The sequence below is a fragment of the Telopea speciosissima genome, chromosome 2 (assembly GCF_018873765.1).
Source record: "Telopea speciosissima isolate NSW1024214 ecotype Mountain lineage chromosome 2, Tspe_v1, whole genome shotgun sequence".
In the NCBI taxonomy this organism is placed as follows: domain Eukaryota; kingdom Viridiplantae; phylum Streptophyta; class Magnoliopsida; order Proteales; family Proteaceae; genus Telopea; species Telopea speciosissima.
In genome coordinates this window covers 82,097,926-82,123,357 of record NC_057917.1, presented here as the reverse complement: position 1 = coordinate 82,123,357, position 25,432 = coordinate 82,097,926, and the positions used below count along the sequence as shown (strand labels likewise).

Sequence of the window (25,432 nt, the reverse complement as noted above, 5' to 3'; positions counted from 1 at the left end):
CTGTAGAAACGAAGCAGGCTGAAACTTTCTCCGATATTTTTCCGAGCTTTGAGTAGCCAACGGTCGACCGCAGCAGTTTCGGTCCCACAGAGGTGAGATTCGGAACAATTTTGATTTGAAAATAGTGCTTCGAATTTCTGGTGATTTGTAGTTTGTTCAACTTTGTTTTCGTTTCTTTGTGTATTTCATTGTAAGATTTGTTGATCCTTCTCGTTCCCTTAGTTTTTCTTTGTCCCCTGAACTCATTTCTATAAATTTTAGGGGACGAGCAATGCAGATTTAGATTTCCGCCATAGATTTACATTTTATAGATTGCAATTCGGGTTACAATTCATGGTCCAATTGATACTGAATCGTGGGTTGAAAGATACTGGATTGCATTCCAAACACCCCAAAAAAATTGGTTTTAAAAGGGAAGATGGAGTTATGTGAAGAATTTCCGATGCATCCATGTAACGTGGCCATGGATGAAAACATCAGGAGCGTGAACTAACCTTGCTGGACAGAGCATTTCAAAATTTGGTTTTAAAATTCAGTAGGGGAATTATGTTCTGAATTTCTGATGCACCAATGTAGTTTACGCATTGATTAAAACATCTAGAGCGTGCGTGGACTGAGTAATTGGTCGGACAGAGTTTAGTACTCATCCCCACTTTCACTCTCTCATTTCTTCTTCGGAGTTAAGAGAGACACGCCACTATGTCCAATGGACCTATTTCTATAGCGACCTTCATTAATTCTTTTTCTCCTATCTTCCAGCTTCGTTGTTCGGAAATTAGCTAGAACTTTCATGGCTACTGCTGTCGGATCTGCCTCTATCTCCTTAGGCTCTGCCAGGGTTTTGGCCAAATCCACACTTTTCGGTGGTCCAACTGATCAAAGGATTGTGCGGTTCCCGCAATGGCCTTCCAGTGCCTCGAGATTGGTGCAGCACCAACCTATCCTTGCCTTGCAATGCAGATCAAAGAGTTCGTCTGCTTCTTCTGGTAATGACTTTTTCTTTGTTGAAACCCTCCTTTTTCATCCCACATTCAATTTCTTTTATTATTTAATTTCCTTTAAAAAAATAAAAATTCAATCTCACTCTTGATGGTTGTTATGTTTTGCTTTTTCTTTTGGACTGCATCAGATAGTTGGAATTGGTAGAGGAAGAATATTTCTTGTAGGATTGATATGTATGATTGCAGGTTTGAACATCTGGAAAAGTTTTCACTGTTTCTGGATGGGTGAATATTTGGATCACTGAATATTTAATATTAAACATAATATTTGTTTGGTATTTCTGGATGAGTAATCGTAAAAATAATTAATGAAGTTTATTATTTCTGGATGGGTGTACTCGTAATAAAAAATCTATTCACATTTTATTTTTACACATGATATTTGTTGCCCTGGAATAGTACTAGTTCAAAGTTGTCCTCTTGCCTAGTTCCTTCAAACTATAGTATTATTGGTACTATGGCTACCAAATAGAAAGCTGGTTTATGCGACTTCCACAGTAATAAATCTCATCTCTGAAGGCCATTTCGGCTAGACTGAAATTTCCAAGGGACCGAAATTTCGATGAAATCTCGCCAAAATATTGTATTTTTTTTTATGAGTTTTGCTTGGCCATTTTGGGGTGCAAAATGCCAAAATGACCGAAATTTCAACGTAATGGTGCATTTTTTAGACTGAAATTTCCGAAACGAGATGACCGAAATTTCCAAGATATTGCATTTTTCAATTTTGGCCTACCATCTTGTCTCGGACCCACCGAAATATCCAAAATTTCTAAAATTTCGGCGAGATTTTGAACTATGGTGACTTCTCTAGTGTTATTCTATAATTTTTTCCCCCATTTATGTATATATTTTAATATTTTTTTTTGTGGGGGACCTGTAGTAGTATTAGTAGTTGTTGCTATTTCTTGATGCATTCTTGTTATTCTCTTTAATTATGTCTAAGTGTTGGAGTTATGGTTTTTTAAAGATGTTTCTGTTGCTTCTATTGACTTCAATTTCCTTGCTGCAAACTGGTAAGAGAGAAACATAGAACTCATTGATTGTAATGGAGCCATGCAGGTGTAAGAACTCAAGTTGCAGCTGTTGAACAAGCAGTCGTTGAACAGGTCCAAAATGTGGAAACTCCTGTTGTTGTTGTCACTGGTGCTTCAAGAGGAATTGGTAGAGCAATTGCATTGGCACTTGGGAAGGCTGGTTGTAAGGTCTGTGTGCCTAATCCACTTATCAATGCCATGTCGGTAGTTAGTGATGGAACTAAAATAGTCAACCAAATGAGACCTTACTAATTGTGTCCGCAAAATGAGTCATGCTCTGCCATTCAACTGACAAAAATATGACTATCCAAGAATTATTATTTGCAGTGTATCAAGAGAATGAAACAACAATTACTTTCTTGCAGGCTTGTGGTAAAGTAGGAAATGTCAATCAGAAACACATAACTGTAGTATGGAAGCATCTGTTCTAAATGGTTGGACATAGATGATCTCAAGGCACAGATATATTAATAGAGACTGAAATTCTTGTAATGGCCAATGTTGGTCCAAGTGGCTGAAGCATTCTTTTGTGATCATACTCTTCCTGTGAATTATATAACCACTTTTTAATTCAATCGTTACTGGTGTTCTTGGCACTTATTTTGCCAAATTTTTTAAGCAAATAAGGCAGATATGATCGAGTTGTACACTTGTTTTCCGTTGGAGTTGAAGACTACATGTTTTAGTTACCCATGAGAATAAATAGCTTTATGAAAATATTGATGGCAGAAATATATGTGAACTATTAAATGCCAGATGTTTGTGGTCAAATATGTATGAACTGAGAACATATGCATTTTATGGTTATGAGAAATCAGGTGCACCTTCCTTTTGTTATTCATTCTTATATTTAGATTAGCATACTTCACACCAAGTACTTTGATTGCTATATGGATCTTTGAAACGGGAGTCATGTAAGCTTATACTTTAATTTGTTCTTTATGAAAAACAAAGTACTTTGCTGTTTGGTTTTACTTTGGCAATCTTTCCTTTCCCATTTCTCTTTTCTTTCTTTTTTTTTGTTCTTTTGATAGGTACTTTTCTTTCCTTTTCCTTCACCCCCACGCTCCAAGATATAGATCAAGTGGTAGTTGGAGTTCTTTTGGTTGTGAAAGCTTCTACAGGTGTAATTGTCAGGAGAAACATTTATGCTTGTTATCAGTGCTGCCAGTTTATTGGAAAACAACAATTTGATTTGTGATGTTAAAAAATGTTTTTTTTTTAATGATGCATTGGACGAATTATTGTTGATCTTCTAGATCCCTTTGGAATTATATTTCTGTTGTAATAACTACAGTATTGGTTCTTCCAAACAATGAGCTTATGTGCTGCAGCCTAAACTTATCTCAAACTTTTATATGCGTCTTCACTTGTCATTTTAAACTGGATTGGCCATTGTGGTATATTTTTTGGTTATTTTTTCAGAAGTGTTCATGGTTGCGACTTTCCTATGCTATTTACAGGTGCTGGTGAATTTTGCGAGGTCCTCGAAGGAGGCTGAAGAAGTTACCAAAGAGGTGAGTCTTAATTTTTATTTTTGTAGAGAGGTAAGCACTAAGGGTGAAAATATTATGGTGAAAGTTTTTTTGTCGGCAATCCACAGACAAAATTGATGGGTGGGCTGATCTATTCTGCCATGTGGAAGAGTGATGTGGAAATTCTGACCGTTGGACATCTAGGAAATGGTTTAAATAGATGACACATCAAATTTTAGCCTTAAATTCAATCGTTTATCTTGCCATGTACTCCCATGTATCTGCATACACTTCTCGTGGGCCTATGTACCCCTTTGGTGGTCCTGGATTTTTCCATGTTTAGTTTGCCATGTGGACAACTCCAATTGGTTGAAACTTGACATGTGAGTAAGGGAGTTCCATGTGATCTGCCACATGGTAGATCTAGGCAGCTACACCTTTTTCCCATGTGTTGCCGTCCACCAAAACCCTTCCAGTATATTATTGTAAGAAAATGAGGGTGGAGTGGAGCTGCCCTAGGATTCACATAACAACCAATTAAAATGATAGTTCAAGTTAGTTATAGAAAATATATAATAGACTGAAAGTCAAAAAAAATTCCTGAATCCACCCATATGCCCTCAAATTGGTTTCAACACTCAGAAGGTGTTAACTACTAAAACTCCTGGGTAATCGAGGCCAGAAAAAACCACATCCTTGAAAATGGATCTGACTAGCCTCTCTTTGGAAGCTATTGTCTACACCTACTGATGCAGCTAAGTCACCTAAAGGGTTTATTTTATTAGAAATAAGCCTTGGGTTGGTGAAGCAGATCACCAAACTGGGCTTCTTTGCTTAGGAATAAGTCTGGGGTTGGGTTCTATACATGTTGGGTTATTGATCCCATGGGTTTTCAATGTAATAGGCCACTTTTATGGGTCTAAACTATGGGTAATAAGGTTACATACGGGATTAGTTAGTAGATTTCTTTTTATTTGGCTAGTGGTTATGTGATCACTTAAGTGATCATGTGACTATTTAATTGTTATGTAAATTGGGCTGGATTAGGACTCTATAAGTTCAGCCATGTTTTGATTCTATTTCCTTCAGTATTTCAGTTTCCTAGTCAGTTTAGGTTACCTAAAAGGTTTAGGATTGGGTTAGGCATTTCTTTTTTAGTGCAAGAGTCTATTTTTGAGTCTTTTATATACGGTTGTAAAGGGGGCAAACATTGAACACGAATTTTGATATTTATGAAAATTTTTTTGCTGCTCTTCTTCTCCATTGAAGATTTTTGTCTTGTGTTTGATCAAGGCTGGTGGGATTGGTGTTTGATCAAATCAACACCTTGCGATGTGAAGCCTGGGTGGTTCTATTGAAGCTCTAGTTCAAGTTTGGATTTTTATTCAAGAATCTCATTCAAACAAGCTGCTGTCCAGGAAGTTCTGCAACTTTAGAAAGTTTGAATCATCCCCAACCCCTATCATTCTTCTTCTAACCTTCCATATACTCAAACCCTAGATTTCCCCCTTTTGTTTTCAATTTTTCCAAGGCCTAAATTCTGCCCAGACCAAACCAGCCATCTAAATCACAGGCAGCCACTAACATGCGTGGGCCTTTTTTTTCTTTTCTCACTTTCTACAACCCCTAATATATTCATTATAGTGTAAGGACCTTAGTGCCTACACCCCATGATTTAATGAATAAAAAGCTTGGGTTTTGTGCCTTAGTTGCTGTGAGAAACAGTGAGTGGTGAGATGCCATTGTGGTTAGTGAGATACGGACCAAGGATATAGGTGAGAGGCCTTGGTCATATCCCCTATTCTTTCCCCTTCTCTCTTCCTTTTTCTTCTCTTTTGTTTCTATTTATTTCTACTGTAACCTTGATCTCTGAAGCTGCCGAGACCTCCTGAAGCTGTGTTATTTCCTGATTTTCCAAGGAGTTGATGTACTGTCGACAGTGGGCTAAGATCAAGTGAAGGCCACTCCACATCTTCCCTGTCCTGCGGCACCTTTCTGTTGATGTTCCATTGCAACAGTTCTCATTCCCCATGTAACTACTATTTCATCAGAATCAAGTAGTATTTTGAAGGTTTCATTCTCCATTGGAGACCTTCCTTCAACCTTAATCTCAGCCTTATCTAATGGCTGGATCTGCTACTAGTCAGTAAGTTAGTAAATCTGACCTTAGTTTCTAACTTCAGACCTCTATTATTATCTACTCATCTGGCCATCAATTCTCCAAGGGATTTTGAAGTGTTCTTCTACTGTTAGTACTCTGCCATTGGCCTAGAGTTGAGGTTAGTTTGCTGGATATTAGTTACAAATTTCTGGGATTGCTTATTAATTTCAATACTTTGCTTATATGTACTAATATGCCCATTGAATTACTTCCATATTTTGAGGAATTGTTCACCTATACTAGTTGCTGTTTGATCATAGTTTCATGAACCATCTGAGTTCTCGTTTGATAGTTATCATTGGTTCTCTATTTTGGCCTTATTCACTACACCCTATGGTTCTACCTTGTGGGTGGTTTCTGTGGTTATTTGTTGCTGAACTTAGGAGCCCATTAGAACTTGAAGACCCCAGTATTCCTCTTCCAAAATTGTTCATCATCATCGTCCTTGTTTCTATTTTTAGTTGCAAGTACTTGTAGGAATGCTTGATTGTAGCTAATGCAACTTCTTGAGTCTCCCAACCATTAGTACGACCATATTTTGGTGCAAATTACTGTTCCCGAAGGATGTTGATCCCTATCTGAATCTCCAAAAGCCATTTGCTTTAGAGGCTTAGAGCCTTCTTGACCAATTGGAGGGGTTTCTCACACCAATGCCACCCAATTTCTTGGACTTAGCATATGTCTTCCAACTCCAAGCCTCAAAGTACTAATGGCGAGGTAAGTAGTTGGTAAGTTTCACAGTTTGCACCTTAAACCCATAATGAGAAACCCAACATGGATGAGTCACTGCATTAATTACCATCATTGACCATCTTTCTTTATATCTTGGGTCTGTTGTCTATGGCTTTAATGAAATCTTTCCTCATTTCTCTCCATTGAATTTGCAACCAATTCTGAGCATGCCTTAATGTTTCCTGCAGTCTTAAGTATTCATTTGTGTCGAAAATAGCACCTAATTCGTCTTCCCATAACATTGTGTCTTTAAGTGGGGAGACAATTAACTCCTAGTAGCATTCAGGTTGATAACCGGTATGTTTGAGATCAGTTTATGTGTAGTGCCTAAAAGGGAAATTGGAATGAAAGCTCTTCATATCTGTAAATCCTTTGTTACACATGCATTCCATGAAGGTACCATTCAACCCTTATTCAGAGTAAGCTTCAGTGCAGAAGTTTGAGAAAACATTCAGTAGACCCTTCATAGTTCAACACTTCCTAAATTCCACAGTTAGTTTGTCTGAACTTGCATTTTTTTGCAATTTTCTTCCAAAAGGATCATTTAACCATGGTTTCATGCCACATTAAATATGATCAAAGGATTTAGCTTATTATATTAGGTTCGACAGTTAGTTGGAATGTATAGATGTTCCGTAATTGAATCATCTCACTTTTTGAGTCTGCCTTTCTGCTGAATAAATTTGCAGTAATGTTGGACTTTTATGTCATGACTCATGAGGCCAACAATTTGTTGATCTAAACAATTCGGGCTGCTGCAAAAAATAAGCCTGTCTGATGTAATCAATATGTCATGTTCTTGTGTTATTAGGACCGTCTCTGACATGTTCCTTACATGAGATAATGACCTGCCATACTCTATTTTCTTGCAGATTGAGGCATGTGGTGGTCAAGCTCTTACATTTGGGGGAGACGTTTCAAAAGAAGCTGATGTGGAGTTAATGATTAAAACTGTATATTTTTCCCTTGGGCTGATTGAATTAGTGGATGATTCATTTTGAAATTATTATGTTCTCTGATTCTAACATTATGTTGGGTGTTCTTTCATGTCTACAGGCAGTCGATGCGTGGGGAACAGTGGATGTATTGATAAACAATGCAGGTTATTACGAGTTCTCCTTTGCTTCCATTTTTTTCCTAGTGTTGTGTTGATATACATTGTTGTGGCCCTTACTTAATGGCTTGAGCAGTTGTAACATGATATCAGAACCAGGAGATCAGGTGTTCGATCCCTGGTAATTGTGAGGAATTTGTGTTATGCGATGTTGTGCCCCTACGTGTTGGTTGTGCCCCCTTGGTGCCACGTGCAGAGCCATGTGTGTGTGTGTGTGGGCTTGCATGTGCGGGGTGGATGTTGTTGTGTGTTGATATACATTGTTGTGGTCCCTTTCTTTGGGATAAGCAGTTGTAACATTGCCCTTCCTGCACTTTACCCTGATTGTTCCACAATGTTGTTAGGAATCACTCGGGATGGTTTGTTGATGAGAATGAAGAAACCCCAGTGGCAAGAGGTTATTGATTTGAATCTTACTGGTGTATTTCTCTGCACACAGGTATGTACATGTGAAAGCCCTGACTATTTTCCTGTATAGGTGCTGGATTTCTGTTATTTGTGACTGAGGCTATCTGCTTTTGCAGGCAGCAGCCAAAATTATGATGAAAAAGAAAAAGGTAAAGACTTGTGCTGCCGTATTTTAATAGGTTTATTCTATTTTTTGTCTATATATCTGTTTGATTTAGAGCTGTTTTGATTTATTTCATCTAGTTTGGAAAATCTGTTGGTGTGCTAATTCTAGAATGAGAATCACATTCATCTATTAGCCTGGTAAGGTATATGTTGGTTATATCCTATCTGTTTGATTCAGAGCTGTTTTGATTGTTGTCATCTAGTTTAGCAAACATACTGGTTTGCTAATTCTAGAGTGAGAACCACAGTGATCAATTGGCATGGTAGGGCTTGTGTTGGTTATATCTTATCAGTCAGTTACCAGGCACCTAAAAGCAAGGAATCTTAGACAAGTCAGAGCACCTTATGCAGTTGAGTGATAGGACCTTCTGGCTGGAAACATGAGTTCATGGAGCTGCTAACCCTTTTGAATTACAGAAAAATGCCCCTGCACAAAACTGCCATGTGTCTCTCCCTCTTTCCTCTCTAAGTTTTAGTTGAAACGTTTGAAAAGCACGATCTTTGCCCCATTTCTGTGCTATGGAAAAACAAGTAATTTTTTAAAATCATTGTTCAAAATGGCTAAATCACTTATTCAAATTAACCATGTTTCACAATCCTTCTGTGCTGGTCGATTTGGTCACGAAGGATACCAATGCTTTATATATTTTTAGGGATGAAGTTTTCTGTGTGTGTTATTCAGCATTGCCTATTTTGTTTCTCAAACTACTGCAAATTGGTTTATCGGCCTTGCAAACCATGCACTAAATTGTTCAAACTATTTTCAACTTGGATTTATCATTGTGACAGCTATTGGATATACCTACCAAATCCCCCTGCTAAAATTAAATAAGTAAATAAAAATAAAAATAAAATAACCTCAAAGACCCAAATTTGCTGCTTGATATTCATTCTTGTTTATTTATGATGTGGAATATGATTGGTGTCAAGTCAGTCATTTTGCTGCATTTGCATTATCTGTAGCATCATGCCCTTGTCTTACATCATTATGATGGCCGCCCAAGTTAATAGATGTTGGTAGATCACTAGGCAGTTGCATGTCTGGTAAAAATTGAAACTTTACCTACTAAAGAAGGATAATGGAAGAACGATGTTATTAACATGCCTAGCAACTGAAGGATAATTGAAAAGAGTTTTACTGGGAGATGAAATTGAAGAACAAACTCAATTAAGCCCTAGATATTGTTTAAATACAGAAAGTACATTTGCAATTTATGTCTGGGAATTCTCTTGAATCTTGATTGCTGAGTCTCTTCTTCTTGTCGATCCTCAAATTACTAATTCTGCAGGGGAGAATAATCAATATAGCATCTGTTGTTGGTCTGATTGGCAATGCTGGACAAGCCAATTACAGTGCTGCTAAAGCAGGGGTCATTGGCTTTACCAAGAGTGTCGCAAAGGAATATGCAAGCAGAAATGTAAACGTGAGTACTTCAGCACAGTTGCTTTGGTAGTAATTTGACACATCACACATCCCCTGCTGCATTCAGTGCTAGTAGATGGAGTAAGTATTGTTCATGGGATTGCTCCACAGGTCAATGCTGTCGCCCCAGGTTTCATTGCATCTGACATGACTGCCAAGCTTGGAGAAGACATTGAGAAGAAGATCTTGGAAACTATCCCCTTGGGTAAGAGTTGATTTAGTCAGTCCTTATGGGATAAACGTTGTTCGTATCCATCAGGGAAATTGCCTACAGATGGCCAGTTAATTAGATAACCATTGCCCATATATTTAAAACTCACAACTTCTTATCTCGTTTCTCTTTGGTTCCAGGGAGATACGGCCAACCTGAAGAAGTTGCTGGACTGGTTGAGTTTTTAGCCCTTAACCCGGCAGCCAGTTACATTACTGGACAGGTGCTGAAAGCTAATTTTTTTTTTTTTTTTCTTGTATTGCCTTGTGCCATCCTCCTTTTTCGCTCACTTAGGAGCTCATATGACACTGATTCTGTTGTGTTGCAGGTTTTCACCATTGATGGAGGAATGGTGATGTAGGGGGGCTTAGAGAATCTTTCACCCTGGAAAATGTCCACCAAAGTCCTCCAGCTCTCCAAGATTGCGTCACCTAGTCCGCTGCCGGCAAACACAAGCAAGAGTAGTGCTGACCATTAGCTGCTAAGATAGTCAAAATATTCAGGTAGTCTCAAAAAGATTATCCAGTGGGGATGAAAATGGATATTGGAGTCGGCCATCTTTTAACTTTCCCATGTTATGTATTATCTTTCTGGTCTTGTGTTTTGACTTTTGACTATAGATGTTACTGAAGTAGTTACTTTTTTGCATGTGATACTGAAGATATATGTTGCCCCCCCCCCCCTCCCCCCAAACAACCAAAAAATAAAAAAAAAAGTTTATCCATTTTGAAACTTATAATGCCTGTGTCAACCACTCTTTTATATTTTAGTCATACAAATGGTCATAGTAGTAGAAACAGTCTCTTGGACCTGGTAGATCACTGCTTGATTCCATCAGTTTTGTTGCATTGACACATCTAGTGACTAATCTTACTGATGAAACACCTTACCTGTCGAGCAATTGATATCTCGTAAACAATTTTCTTGAGCTTCTCTCCCCAAGTGTATGAGCGATGAATGGAAGAAGAGACTAACTCAGTGAATGGAATGTGGTCAGTGTATCAGTTCTTCTCTCTGAAATACAACAAAGGCCAGGCCTGGATGTTTCAGGGATGACTTTCCAATGGAGGGGACTGGAGAGTTGAGCAACAGGAATCATGGTTTTAGAGATCAGTCGCCCTCGATTTCAATCCGATTCCGATCTTAATTGGTAAGAATTGGGCGAAGTTGGTCTTAAGGCCCTAAAAACCCAAATCTGAATCGGTCTTGGCTGATTCTAAACCTAATGTTTATATAATGCACGGCTGGTTGAACCTCAACAGGTTGCGAAACCCAACCTAATCTCAAAATGGGCCTAGGTTGGCAGGTTTCTTTTCATGTAAAACTGGTTGTACTTGCTTCCTGAGAAGGCAAGATTGATTACATTAGGTTTTAAAACATAGGAGTTTAGGATCTTGGCTAGGGTTGGTCACTAAAGGATTCCAAAATAGGTGGCATTATATAGAAACGAAGTTTGAGATTTATGTTAATTAGTATCTGTATTGGATATCTGGATTGGTCATTGGTGATCGCAATCCGAATCAGCCAATCCATTTCTGATTTTTGAAATCATTTTAAGTTCTCCCCATCTTTTTATTTTATTTTAAAGGGGAACAAAAAGGTTTCTCAGAAAGATTCTCCTTGGTAGGCATATCTTGTTTTGCTATGTAAAAGAATCATGTGGCAAATCTGACATTTGGATTTCTAGGGAATGGTCTAAATAGGTCATGTGTCACATTTTTAAGGGTAAAATACACTACCCCTATAATGCACTTAATATTCCTCGTACCCCCTTAAGGTTCTGAAAAATCCACGTATCACCCCTGCAAAGTTCACGTACCACTCCTACTTTATCCCCTTAATTCTAGATAAGTCCAAACCGTTAAAGTTTAACCGTTAAGTGCTAAAAACTTGATCATTTTACCTTTTCTTCTATGTTTATAAATTTGAAAAGACCTAATTGCCTTGACCTATTTGTTCATAATATGAAAAGATTTTTTTGCCCTAACCTAATTTGATAAGACCTTTTTACCCCACTATTTGTTCTTAAGAACCTAACCCAACCTAATTATTAAAATACCCTTGCTAGGGCATAATTACCAAATTATCCTCATCTTCCCCAAAATCCATCTTCCATTTTTGAAATTTTTCTGCAATATTTTCTTCTATCTCCACCAAACGAGACCCAACACCCTTTCAGGGTTCTTCCATTCAAATTTCAACTAAAAGGGAGTAGGTAGGTAACGGAATAAATTAACAAATTGAAGGTAAAGGAACCCAACCAAACATTTCCAAACGGCTACAAAACAGGGTTTTCTTTTTCCTTTTTGCCCTTTTTCTTTCTAGTGTTTGATTTGAAAAACAAAACCAGGTAGCCGTTTTAGAAGTGATACCGTGAGGGGTCAGGCGGGTTTCAGTTGGAACCACCGGCATCATGACGAGTTGATGATAGGGAAATCAAAGAGAAAAAAAAAAAAAGAAGCATTAAGAAGAAGTGGATAACAAAAACCAGACTGTGTTGGATTTTGAGAGAAGTTTAAGAAATGGAAGATAGATTTTGGGGAAGATGAGGGTATTTTGGTAATTATGCCTTAGCAAGGGCATTTTAATAATTAGGTTGGGTTAGGTTCTTAAAAACAAATAGTGGGTGTAAAACGGTCTTATCAAATTAGGTTAGGGCAAAAAGGTCTTTTATATTATGAACAAATAGGTCAGGGCAATTAGGTCTTTTCAAATTTATAAACATAGAAGAAAGGGTAAAATAGTCAAGTTTTTAGCACTTAACGGCTAAACTTAACGGCTTGGACTTATCTGAAATTAGGGGGGTAAAGTAGGGGTGGTACGTGGAATTTGCAGGGTTGGTACGTGGACTTTTCAGAATCTTAGGGGGTACGAAGAATATTGGGTGCATTATAGAGGGATACGTGTGCTTTACCCAATTTTTAGTACTTTGTTTTAGCATTAACAAATTTTATTTCAGTCAACACTTGATATTAAAAAATAGGGTGTACCCAGCGCACGAGGCTCCTGCCATTGCGGGGTCTGGGGAGGGTCATAATGTACGTAGCCTTACCCTTACTTTCAGAGAGATTGTTTCCAAATTTGAACCTTTGACGACTCCATCACAATGGAGCAACCTTAGGTCCTTAACCATTGCTCTAGGCCTGCCATCTTTAGTTGACACCTGATATGCGAACAGGAAACCTTGGGAGATACTTGAATATCATAAAATATTTAACCTACCACGTGGCAAATTTTGGTGCCTAAAAAGGAGATTCCTTCCTTAATGTCTATAGAAACTTCTCAATTTTTTTAATTGCACATAATTGTAGGCAACTAGATTAGTGAATGTTTTAACTTTTATCCCAAAGGAAAAACAAAAAAAAAGTTGAGAGCAGAGAATGTAGGAAAGGAAAAAAATTCAGCTAGCTAACCAACCCAGCTGATGGTCCCCCAGGCTCCAACTCCAAACATTTTCATTTTTTCTTTCTTTTTCTTCCCTAGATAAGATAGAACGATTCCCTTCCCACTGGAGACTGGAGTCACTGGACCCAATCAGCTGAGAAACTCAGATCAGAAAATTCCATTAAAGCTCAAAGAGCATCTCCCATCTGTGTAGCTTTTGAGGGGATTGAGTTCAAAGTGGGGAATGTAATGCCTTGGGGACCAGATACACACAGAAAAGTTATTCACTCTCTATATTGGAATTTTTGGAACTAAGCCTCATGTGAAAATGGGCCAATCTGAATCTGGTTCAGACACATGGTTGAACCAATTTAATGCTGATTGGTCAATGATTCTGGTTCAACCATTGATTCCCGTCTCTATTGATCAAATTGGGTCCAACCCGCTGAGCATTTTCTAGGACATAGCTTTCAGCTAGCTCTTTCCTTATTTGAGACCTCTTCACACTAATTTCAAACTCACTCTTGCTAGTTAGATAGCATGAGTCTCCACTGTTACTGTTGTAAAACCAGGCACAGCCAGCTAATTGAGGTGATAATTTTCCCTAGTAACTACTTTAACTGGAAACATTTGATGCAATTGACTGATTGTCTTGAAGTTAAATCCAAACAAAAAAGTATACAGATTATTGACTCCATCCTCATCTTCAAAGAATAAAGGTACATTGGTCCCTAAAGGACTCTAGGGCTAAGATTGATCAGGTCAAGACCCAAGAATATCACCTAGAGGCTAGAGCACATTTATATATTCCAATGCTGCTGAAGGTGAACCAGAGAGAGAGAGAGAGAGGCAGCAGCAGCGAAAAATGGAGAGGGGCTACGGCTCTATATTTGGTGGTGTTCGAGTGTCATCAATCTTGGTCTACCCAGTAAAATCATGTCGAGGAGTCTCTGTTTCTCAAGCACCCGTCACTTCAACTGGTAAAACCCAAACAACTCCAGTTCTTCTCAATGCATTGTAGTCTCTAGTTTCTGGTTTCTTTCTTTCCTTGATAGAACCATCTGTCATGTAATGGGTTTCTTTCTCTCTCTCTCTCTCTACTTACTTGAAGTAGCGTCACTTCCAACAATTCTACTTTTTACTTGTTTTTCCTTGAGGTTCCTTTTGATTGCAAGGGGAATTAAAGGGAAGGAAAGGGAAGTGAAGTTTTCATACTCAAAAAAAAAAATAATTTTAATCATTATCCCATATGACAATATCATTAATTTTAAATCATTCCATATTGGGTTATTAAATTCCACTTTACTTTGCATCCAATTTCTTCTAATTTAAAATGTAAGATAAATATTACATGTAAAATAAATCATTATTACATATGATAAAAAATTTAAGTAATTTATACAATTACATGAAACAATGATTACAAAAAATTTCTTAGGTTTGAAAATTTTCTTTTCCCTTTCCTTTAATTCCCCTTGCAACCAAACGGAGTTTGAAAGATTCTCTTGTTAAATCAATGTCTTTCTTGCTTCTTTAGAGTTGTCGGAAGAATTTTTCTTTTTTAGATTTGAAAATTTTCTCTTCCTTTTAATTCTCTTTACAATCAAACGGAACCTGAGGGATTTTCGTGGTTAAATCAATTTCTTTCTTGCTTCTCTAGAGTTGTCGGAAGAATTCTCCTGTTTCACCAATTTCAATCAAAATTTCAAACCCAGCTTTTCAGACAACCTACACCCTTAATCATGTGAATCGACTCAATCCCCAGAAGAAAACAGAGAAGAGGATGACTGAATAATATTATCTGATTTCGAAAGAAGATAAATAAAACCCCTTTAAAGAATCTAATCAAAAGTTTGTCATGTCAATCGACTCAATCCCCAGAAGTAGGTTCCAATCAAGCGGTTTCGTTGTTATTGTTCACCTGCATCACATGTATGTATTCCCTGTAGGAACTGGTATTTTCTCATATTGATTAATCACACAAGTACAATATATATAGGGTGTACATAATAACAGTAAGATAACATTCTAGAATCTCCTATGATGACAATGACAAATAACAACAAAGAATCCTAGCTGGCACCCTTCTCCTTAACACGCCCCCGCAAGCGAAGCGGATCAATGACCGCAAGCTTGTCACGAAGAATCAGAAAGCGAGCTCGCAGTAGAGTCTTTGTAAGCGCATCAGCCACCTGGTTGGTAGTAGACACAACCAACAACCAAACGCCTGGAGGCTACGAGTTCTCGTACGAGTGGAAATCAATTTCGATGTGTTTTGTACGAGAGTGAAATATAGGATTGGTCGTGAGATACGTCGCTCCCACGTTATCACACCATATCCTCGGCGGTAAAGATAAGAAAACACCAAGCTCTCCCAAGAGGGATCGTAGCCAGACTAACTCGGTAGCTGTGGTGGCAATAGCACGATATTCAGCCTCAGTAGATGACCGAGAAACAGTTTTTTGTTTGCGAGAGCCCCAAGACACAAGATGAGAACCAAAATATATGCCATATCCTGTCGTAGACCGGCGATCATCAGGGTAGCCAGCCCAATCTGCATCAAAGTAAGCCATCAAGGATATCGAGGATCGTGGCCCAAAGAATAAACCCTTGGAGCTAGTTCCACAAAGGTAGCGCAAGATGCACTTCACAGCAGACCAGTGTACATCGGTTGGGGCATGCATGAATTGTGCCACCCGATTGACGGCAAACGCAAGATCTGGCCGTGTAATAGTGAGGTACTGAAGAGCACCAACAATCTTGCGATATAGGGTGCCATCGGACAAAGCAGTTTCCATCACGGTGAGATAGAGAACCAGTTGCTAGTGGTGTTGCAATAGGCTTGGCAGAGGACATGTTGGTATGCTTGAGCAAGTCCAAAACATATTTTTGCTGAGTGAGATGCATGCCAGAGCTAGAGCGTTGTACCTCAATGCCAAGAAAAAAGTGTAAGTCTCTGATGTCCTTGAGCGCAAAGGTGCGAGATAAAGCCCTAATAAGGGCAGTCACAACAGTATCATCATTACCAGTTACCAATATGTCATCGACATAGATGAGAAAGTACAAGACCACGGCTTGTTTCCGGTACACAAACAGAGACGTGTTAGTGCGTGAGACAACAAAACCTTGAGATACTACGAAGTTGCTTAGCTTTGTGTACCAAGCTCGTGGTGCTTGACGCAACCCATATAGAGATTTACGTAGGTGACAAACATGATCCGGCAAGCTAGAGTCCACAAAACCCAGAGGTTGAGTCATATACACGGACTCAATCAAATCTCCATGTAAGAATGTGTTGGAAACATCCAATTGGCGCACAGGCCAGCCATGAGTAACCGCAAGGCTTAAGATGAACCGAATCGTCACCGGTTTAATGACCGGACTAAATGTTTTACCAAAATCAAACCCCGGCTGCTGATGAAAACCCTTTGCAACTAGGCGGGCTTTGTACTGTTCAATGGTACCATCGGGATGGCATTTAATTCAAAATACCCATTTACATCCAATGACATTTTGGGATGGTGATGGAGGAGTAAGAACCCATGTTCCATTCTTAATTAGTGCATTTAATTCATCCTCCATCGCAAGGCGCCATTGAGGCAATTTCGCAGCTTGACCATAGCAAGTGGGTACCAAACCAGAATCAGTAGTTGTAACCAAATTTAATCGGTCCCGTGGACGTAGAGAACCCGTAGTGGACCGAGTTACCATTTTGTGTGTGCGAGGTGGCCCAATTAGAGAAGTACAAGGAACAGTCCCATTATTACATGCCAAAGTATCAATAGGCCCAATAACAGAATGGTGTACAGGCCCAATAGGTGTATTAGAACATACAGGTCCAATAGGTGTAAGAGCCGTAGTGTCCTCCCCTTCATGAGCTGGAGCATGATCTGTATCTGCAGGTCCATTAGTGGGTCCAGGCGCCAAAGCATCAACAAACAGAGCTGGCCCATCAACAGGTGCAGCAGGCCCAAGAGCAGCAGTAAATTCATTTGGCTCACATTGAGTAATAGCAGGCCCATCAACAGGAGCAGCAGGCCCAGAACAAGGGTATATGACCCGTGGTGGTGATGATGGTGGAAAGTGGAAACCATGACGAATAAGGAAGGGATGCTGGCCTAGAAGGCAGTAGGGAAGAGTATGGAAAAATGTGCTCTTCAAAAATAACATGACGTGAGATGAATAACCGCTGAGTTGTAGGATCAAAACGGCGAAATCCCTTATGAGTAAGTGAGTACCCAAGAAATATGCAAGGCCGTGATCTAGGTGAGAGTTTGTGTTTTGAGTAGGACCGAAGCCATGGATAACAAAGACATCCAAACACCCTCAGAGAAGTATAATCAGGAGCAGTCCCAAAGAAGCATTCCAGTGGAGATTTATTCTCTAAATTTTCAAGTGGCAGCCTATTACTAAGGTACACACTGGTTTGGAAGGCTGCTGTCCAGAACAAATCAGGTAAACCAGCTTGAAAGAGAAGAGCGAGGCCCGACTCTACTATATGTCGGTGCTTGCGCTCAATCAAACCGTTTTGCTCTTGGGTGTGGGGACAAGAGAAACGATGGGTTATGCCATGAGTGGAGAGGAATGAGCTAAGCTTATTAAATTCCCTTCCCCCAACTGATTGGAATGACTTAATAGGACGTTGGAAGTAATTTTCAACCAAAGATTTGAACCGTGTAAACACAAACAGAACATCAGATTTGTTACAGATGAGATAAATCCAACAGTATTTTGTAAAGTCATCTATGAAAATCACATAGTATTTAAATAGCGGATCTTTTTGAGGGCCTCCTTCTCCTTGTGTTGTATAATTTGGGTGTGATTCATCAACTAAGAAACCCAATCTTAAAGGAAAGAAAAAAAAGGTAAAGAGGAAGCGTTGAAGAGGAGTATAGATTTCAGATCGGAATAACAAAAATGAAGAAGCGGTTGAAGAGTATGATTTTCGTTCTTATTCAATTTCTAACAATAGAAACAAACGATCGGAATTAAATAAAAAATAAATAAAATAAAGAAATTGCATTGCACGATCCCATCAAAACATTGAACTATGTACTAGCCAAAAAAAAAGTTCATAATGGATTACGAACATAAATAGGAAGAGATCGAATGAAAATCAGAAAAATTCTATAACTAAATAGATTAGAGGAGTTTTAAAAAATAAAAAAGGAATAAAAAATAGAAAAAAATTAGTTAACGGAAGGTTTTCCTCCGTGAGAAGGTTGGACACTTGTCAAGACTCAAGAGCGACGGTGTGCCCAAAATAAGTGTACGTGCAAATGATTCGGGCTATTCTGGTTTATACAGAGAATTGAGAATCTTCGTTGGCACGCCTCACGCTGTTACGCCTGCTTCTGCTTGTCGTGGCCCGTGGGTATCTGATCTGCATTTTAAGTTAATTTCTTACATTCTGACTAACACACACACACACTATAGAACTGCAGAAGAGAGAGGGAGTGGAGTGAGAGAGAATCTCTGTTTCATCGATGTGGTCTTTTTTTGGAGGTAGAAAAGCTGAACCAACAGCTGAAGTATCATCGATCTTTATCTACCCAATAAAATCGTGTCGAGGAATCTCTGTTTCTAAAGCACCCATCGCTTCTACTGGTAAGACCACAGCAACCCTCTTCCTCCGTCTACCCAATTCTTGCTTTTATACTACTCCTTGCTGGATTCATCTCATGCAATTGACTGGTCTAATTACTTTCTGGATTTAGTTAGATTTCTCTGTGTACCCATTTCATCTCATTCAATTTCTCTTTATGTAGACCTTGTTTCTGAACCTCTTTTTTTTTTTTTTTTTCATCAAACTCTTGATTTATGTGATAGAAATTTTTAGCCCAACCGAACACTTCTATAGCGTGATTGCTGTTGCTTCTTCATCTCCTACTTTCCCTTTCTGGTAACAACGGTTGGCTTTTGCCAGAACCCCTGGCTTTCATGAACTTTCAACATAATGACAACTATATTTTCTCTAATTCTGTTATCATATTTAATTCCTATAAAGTTTTTACGTCCATCTTAATTAGGTTAAGGATCCCTTTCTTGGATAGGAAGCAGGTCATTGGTTAGTTCGTACCTTTTTCTGATGTTGACATTGCTAGTTGTTGGTTATAATTGTTTTCATATTCTCATATCTCAATTAAGTCAGCATGAAGGAGTTATTTCCCTCATTTTGGTCTCTTTCCCAATCCTTATGTTCAATGCTGATGCTTCCATATCTAAATTTCCTTTTGCCGTTGAATTTTGTTCCACGCTCAAATTTTTGTTGTACATCATCTTGTGTTGGCAATCCTTCCAATTCACCTCATATTTAGATTTAAATGCAACAATCTCATTGTAAGAGAGAGACTTATATGAGATCAGAAAGTTGTTGAGCATGTTATTGGCTGTGATCTGTGGACACAAGCACAAGTGGTGTGTGACATGGATATGGTGTGTTGGGCAAAGGGTTGGAGTGCAGAAACCTCTCAAAATCTAGAAACAGGGACATGAATTGATTTTTTCAGTTGGCATATATTTGAAGAACATTCAACCTCCTTTCTCGAAGATGAAGGAACCCTAGCATGAGAATTTTTTTAGGCTTGGATTGTGAAAGAGTACCTCTTTCTGCTCTTGCCTATTTGCCTTAGATATAATAGACCATATGGTTTAGAAGAAAGTCAATGGTGAGAAAGTGAAAGTAACACATACTCTAGGCACAAGATGTACAGCCATGTCTAAACAAGTGTTCTAGCTATGCCCCCAATTTTTTCCAACTCAATTTGTGTGGACATATGAGAACTCTGCCAAGTATGTGTACTAAATTTAGAGGTGATATAGGGATTTAACTTTCTTTGCCTGAGATCTTGTAGAAAAGAGCGTAGTCAGTGCACATGGCTCCCGCCACTGCAGGGTCTGGGGAGGGTCATAATGTACGCAGCCTTTTCTCCTGCTTTTGCAGAGTGGCTGTTTACAGACTCGAACCCATGACCAGCAAAACTTAATTATCTTTTTCATAAAGGTTAGACCTAGCCCCAACCTTGCTTCAGAAATGCTTGTTTCTAGGCAAGGCTGAGATATTCAAACGATGTTGGTTGGTTCTACTCCATAGGTTCCAGAGGCGGATTGAATAATGTGTCAATTCGGGCATCTACCATTCACCAAGCACTGCTGATCGAGGTGGTGCCAGGCATGTCCCGTTAATTCTTTTGCTGCATAAGCTCATCTCCTTTTAACAATGTATTGGATTTCTCCATGCTACATATTGAAATATAAATTTTCAGTTCAGAAACTGGTCACAATAGGGAACCTTATTTTGTGACCTTTTTTTTTGGGGGGGGGGGGGGTGGGCATGAAAATGCTTGAACACAGTCCTAATCATCAGATCCCATTTGGGATTTACTATGAAAATTCTGTTGTATCATTTCATTCATCCGTAGCAGAAGTATTTACTGGTTCTCCAGGGAAATATGTTGGTCTAGCAGAAAAAATTTCATTCATCAATTCATTTGTGGATACGATACACATAAGGTGAATATTGATGGTTGGAATGGCATCTAACTTGGTTCAATTTGTTAATGTAATTGCAGGGTTCCGTTGGGATCGACAGTGGGTAATCATAAACTCCAAAGGCAGGGCATATACCCAAAGAGTTGAACCAAAGCTAGCACTGATAGAGATACAATTGCCAAATGAAGCATTTACTGATGATTGGGAACCTACAAACACGTCATATTTAGGTATGGACTGGATTTCCCCCCCCCCCCCCCTAATGGAATGTGGATTTTCTATCTTCTGTAGTCTTTCAAAGTCTAGGATTCTTATATTTTTGTGTGTAACAAGTTGCAGCTTTTCATTTACACATTAATGTTACACCCATCAGAATATTTCAGTGCAGCCATAACTGTTTCAATACCATATTTTGCATAATAGAAATCTATACTCCATAGGTAGGACTATTTTTGTTAGCTGAAGATTCAATTGAACATCTAGTTATTTGTTTTTCTAACATTTGTATCACATGAAAGAATTCTCTGTCAAGTGCTTGCTCCTTATGTGGATGTACTGAAATATGCATCTACCTCCCCATCAATCCCTTGTTCACATGCTTGTTAATTTTGATGATGCTGGAAATTACTTATTAGTTATTTCAATTATATGAGATGGAGTATTGCGTTTCTCAATAAAATATGAAGTAGTGAGAAATATTTGTTTTGTGGGAAATATCTTTTATTTGTAATACCCATCCCAAAAGCTCGAATTATTGGGTGGAGGGACTCATAGGTATAAGAGGGGATGGAATTGCCTCAGGGGTATCTGATGTGGGACTATCCTCTCAAAACTCTCCTCATGTGTAGGCAGGACGGAACTGTGTATATGTGCACGGATGAACGGAGGCAGATTTGGAGACACTTGTAGGGGATTGGAGAAAGCCCACTCTGATACCATGTAACTAACTATCCCAAAAGATTGAACTATTGGGTGGAGGGACTCATAGGTCTATCAGGGGATGGAATGCCTCAGGGATAACCGATTTAGAATTATTCTCCCAACACTAACATTATAAACTCTGGCTCCATTTTTTATTTTCTCGTCCCCTCTCTCCCTTTCTCTCTCACCCACCATCACCACCATAAGCACCACCTCTTCTCTCTCTTCGAAGTACCCCTTCCCTCCCTTCCTCTCCTCATTCTCATTTTCCTTAGTCATCCACTCTCTCTAGAAGAGGTTGGACAGATGATATCTGAAGGTGAAGCTTATCATAGCGATATCTAGGTGGGTCACTAGAGAACATTCATTGTATGGATTAGGATGCCCCACACAGTAGCTTGAAAGTATTCTCTCAATCATGTAGCTATTGGACTTTTATTGGACTTTTTCTAACATTTTAATGATTTATTTTGCCACGTGGAGAATTTTCTTGGGCTGAAACTTAAAAAATATCCATCTTTTTTATTCCCCTGCAGCTGCAGTTTGCAATTAATACCACGAATATATTTAGTTTATATGTGTTGGTTTGATAAGAGGGCAATCCTTGGCGCAACAGTTAAGTTGCGCTATTGCAACCTGTTGATTGCGGGTTCAAAGCTTGGAAACAGCCTCTCCTGCGAAGCAGGGGGTCAGGCTGCATACATTTGCCCCTCCCAGACCCTGAAGTAGCAGGAACCTTGTGCACTGGGATGCTCTTATTTTTTTATGTGTTGGTTTGATACAGTATACTATAGTGTTTTCTTGGATTGTTTTGTCTAACTAATTGCTTTCACGTGCAGTATTAAGGGCCCCTGGAATGAACGAACTAAAGGTTTCTATGAAATCATCTGGTAAAGTTATTGATGGTGTCACTGTGTGGGAATGGTCTGGCTCTGCATTAGATGAGGGAGCTGAAGCATCAGAATGGTTTTCAAATTATATTGGCAAACCCAGTCGTTTAGTGCGTTTTATTGAAGGTAGATCTTAAACTATTGGGTTCTAAAGCTGGTATTCCATAAGTACTTTAAGTATATCAATTAATTTAAACAAACGTTTTTTTGATAAATTTAGGCAAACACATTTTATGTATCCTTTCATTCATTCAAATTGTTTTTTTTTATTTTATTTTTAAAATCATTGAGAATTTCAATATGGGCAATATATCTCGATTCCAGATCAATAAGTACATTAAAAAAAAATAATATGATCCTTGTAGCTGTCCTCATTTAGTTGGGATAAAGCTTAGTTGAGTTGGGTAGGTTGTATCTAGAGAAACCTAATTTTTCGTGTTTCAATTTAATGTTCTGGTAATTGTTAATCCAGCTTGAATACCATCAGTTCATTTATGTTTTTGTTATCCTGTAGGATCTGAAACTAGGGCTGTTGATCCAGAGTATGCTCGTGGATATAGAACCATGTTTTCTGACGGGTTTCCTTTCATGTTGCTCTCTCAGGTTTGTCAAGCTAACTAGAGAAATGCAAAATCTAAAGCATCCCTAAATTCCAGAGATAGTTTCAAAAGTGTCTTGATTAACATTTTCTTTTGCAGGGATCTTTGAATGCGTTAAATGAACTTTTCAAAGAGCCATTTCCTGTTAATCGCTTCAGGCCTAAGTAAGTAAATGGAGATATTTCATGTTATTCTTCATGAAAGCATGATGTGGCATTTTACTAGTGGTCAGTAATACATCACATAGATAATGTCAGAAGTTTTTTCTCGAATCTTAAGAATTGTATTATCTGAATGTTTCAGCATCCTTGTTGATGGATGTCTACCATATGCTGAAGATTTATGGACAGAAATCAAAATAAACAATTTAACATTTTATGGTGTCAAGTTATGCGCTCGCTGCAAGGTGAAAGGCTAGACTCTGTTTTCTAATGTTCTTTTTCATTAAAGCACTTCTCCTTGGTCTGTCCTTTGAAACCAGTGTATTACACTTCATGGCACTTGGTGGGAAATAGAAACTCCATCATATTTATAATTGGGTTAGTTCAGGCCTGGCTGGAGCGTGCAACCCCAATTTTACCTCCATAACAGGCTTGGGCTGGCTCTTGGCCAAGTGGGCATAAATGTCGTTACACTGAACCAGTCCATTTATCTGAATTTTGGCCTGGGGAGAACCCACCAACTTATTCTAGGATAGTCCTCAGCCTTTTCCATCACAGGCCTAGCCAATGAACTCAATTCTCTAAAAGCTTTTCCATCCATGCTCATTGTCTTCAACTGCTAACACAACTCTTTCAAATCAACCAAGATCCTGCTTCACTAGAAACCCACAGCAACCGGACAACAAAGGCCACTGGGATACTTTGTCCAATATCCTGTAGCCAGTTACTTTTGCTCTCGACCACAGAAAAGGATGACATCTTTGTCCAATGTCTTTAGCTACTCTCCCTCCATAAGTACCACTCAGCAGCAAAAGAAGTTAAATCTCACACCACCTAAGCCTTCTATGAAACAGGATATCTCCCATACAAGCCTGAAATTTGATGCAATGCTTGCCAACAGCTCTTGTGAAAGCAGAATGTGTAAAATCAGAAGTATTACGTAAACGAAATAGTATATCATTTCTTACATCTTTCCCTATATCACTTATTTTGGAAATTATGACCACTTTTTCTCATATTTCTCAGATACCTACAATCAATCAAGAAAATGGGATTGCAGGCAGCGAACCAACTGAAATGCTCATGAAGGTCCGATCAGACAAAGTCTTACGTCCAAACGGTAAACACAGGGGAAAGGTGAGAAAGTTAATCTAATATTTATGTGAGTGTCGTTGACATAGTTGAGCGGCTTAATTTTAGATCATTTAGTTTTAAATGCTTTTGCAGGTATACTTTGGTCAGAATTTAGTCTGCAAGGAATCATTAACTCGAGGGAAGTCAAAGGTTCTTAAAGTTGGAGATCCTGTTTATGTCCTTAAGAAGGTCTCTTCAGTGGCTGATGCAGCAGTTTGAAATGGTATACACGATAGCATTGAATATTGATGTGGTTGGGTCATTATGGTTAAAATATTGCAGTGATATCTTATGTACATTCAGTTGAATAATAAAGACCAGTTACTGTCTCTTTGGAAAGAAAAAAAATTGTATGTGCTTGGGACAAAAATTGCAAGTAAAGTTTTTCTTCACCATGGGTGAATGTTCACCCACTACTGTTATCTCACCATTACTCTCCCCTCCCCTTAGTCGTAGGAATTCTGAAATGTCTGTCCCATTGTTCCAGGAGTTTCATGGGTCCAAAAAGTGGAAGATGTTACTATTTTCAGGACAGCAATTCTGGCCAAACATACCTTCTCCTCTTGGTTGATTGCTCAACCCTATGATCTCTAAGATATGTGCTTACCTGTTATCAGTAAGCACAAACAATAATGGATGTACAATTCTTGGTCCCATTGGACAACTAAATCATTTGATATCTAATCAATAAGTCGGTCCATTTTTATAGTTTGCATTCCTACTGATATGGATGCCGATCAATAATGCTTTTCCTAGATAAGCTGACTTAATCCATTCAGATTAAAAATTTACCATTACTTCATGCTTGAAACCAGAAATGTTATGGTTTGTCTCTGACCTTAGAAGGCTTTGTAGGTCTTAAACCAGATACTGTTCCCGGTCTCTGCAAGTGACTTTCATCCTCTCACCACCTGGTCTTCTTTCTATCTTGCAGATTATTATGTTCCCTGATCACTTTGAAAGTGTCTAATTGCTCTGTAGCAGAAGCATGTCTATGTGAACCCAAAGAAATACTTCTTGTTCTTTTGCCTCCTTTAAATGCTTCTCTACTTTCTTGTTCTTACTCTTCCAATACTTTCAGTTTATGTGTTTGCCTTCATACACTTCGTAATGTGACATTATGTA

At 38.6% G+C, this 25,432-nt stretch overlaps 2 protein-coding genes across 6 annotated transcripts; both read left to right on the top strand.

Moving 5' to 3' along the window:
• LOC122651383 (3-oxoacyl-[acyl-carrier-protein] reductase 4-like) lies at positions 1–10,298 on the top strand. Its single transcript, XM_043844756.1, has 12 exons — positions 1–92; positions 760–986; positions 2,064–2,206; positions 3,502–3,555; positions 7,279–7,359; positions 7,463–7,508; positions 7,865–7,959; positions 8,045–8,077; positions 9,383–9,517; positions 9,628–9,721; positions 9,868–9,950; positions 10,056–10,298. The coding sequence occupies exons 2-12, from the start codon at positions 791–793 to the stop codon at positions 10,086–10,088; spliced, it is 993 nt and encodes a 330-aa protein (XP_043700691.1). The 5' UTR covers positions 1–92; positions 760–790; the 3' UTR covers positions 10,089–10,298.
• A 3,663-nt stretch (positions 10,299–13,961) lies between these two features.
• LOC122651384 (mitochondrial amidoxime reducing component 2) lies at positions 13,962–24,629 on the top strand. Of its 5 annotated transcripts, none has more exons than XM_043844760.1 (8): positions 13,962–14,091; positions 20,683–20,832; positions 22,363–22,539; positions 22,928–23,016; positions 23,112–23,176; positions 23,316–23,418; positions 24,200–24,310; positions 24,401–24,629. In XM_043844760.1, the coding sequence occupies exons 1-8, from the start codon at positions 13,977–13,979 to the stop codon at positions 24,524–24,526; spliced, it is 936 nt and encodes a 311-aa protein (XP_043700695.1). In that variant the 5' UTR covers positions 13,962–13,976; the 3' UTR covers positions 24,527–24,629. The 5 variants fall into 5 exon arrangements, with proteins under 5 accessions (XP_043700695.1, XP_043700694.1, XP_043700692.1 ...); XM_043844759.1 differs by having other exon boundaries at positions 23,316–23,421; positions 24,203–24,310; XM_043844757.1 differs by lacking the exon at positions 13,962–14,091 and adding an exon at positions 18,529–18,718.
• The last annotated feature ends 803 nt before the right edge of the window (positions 24,630–25,432 follow it).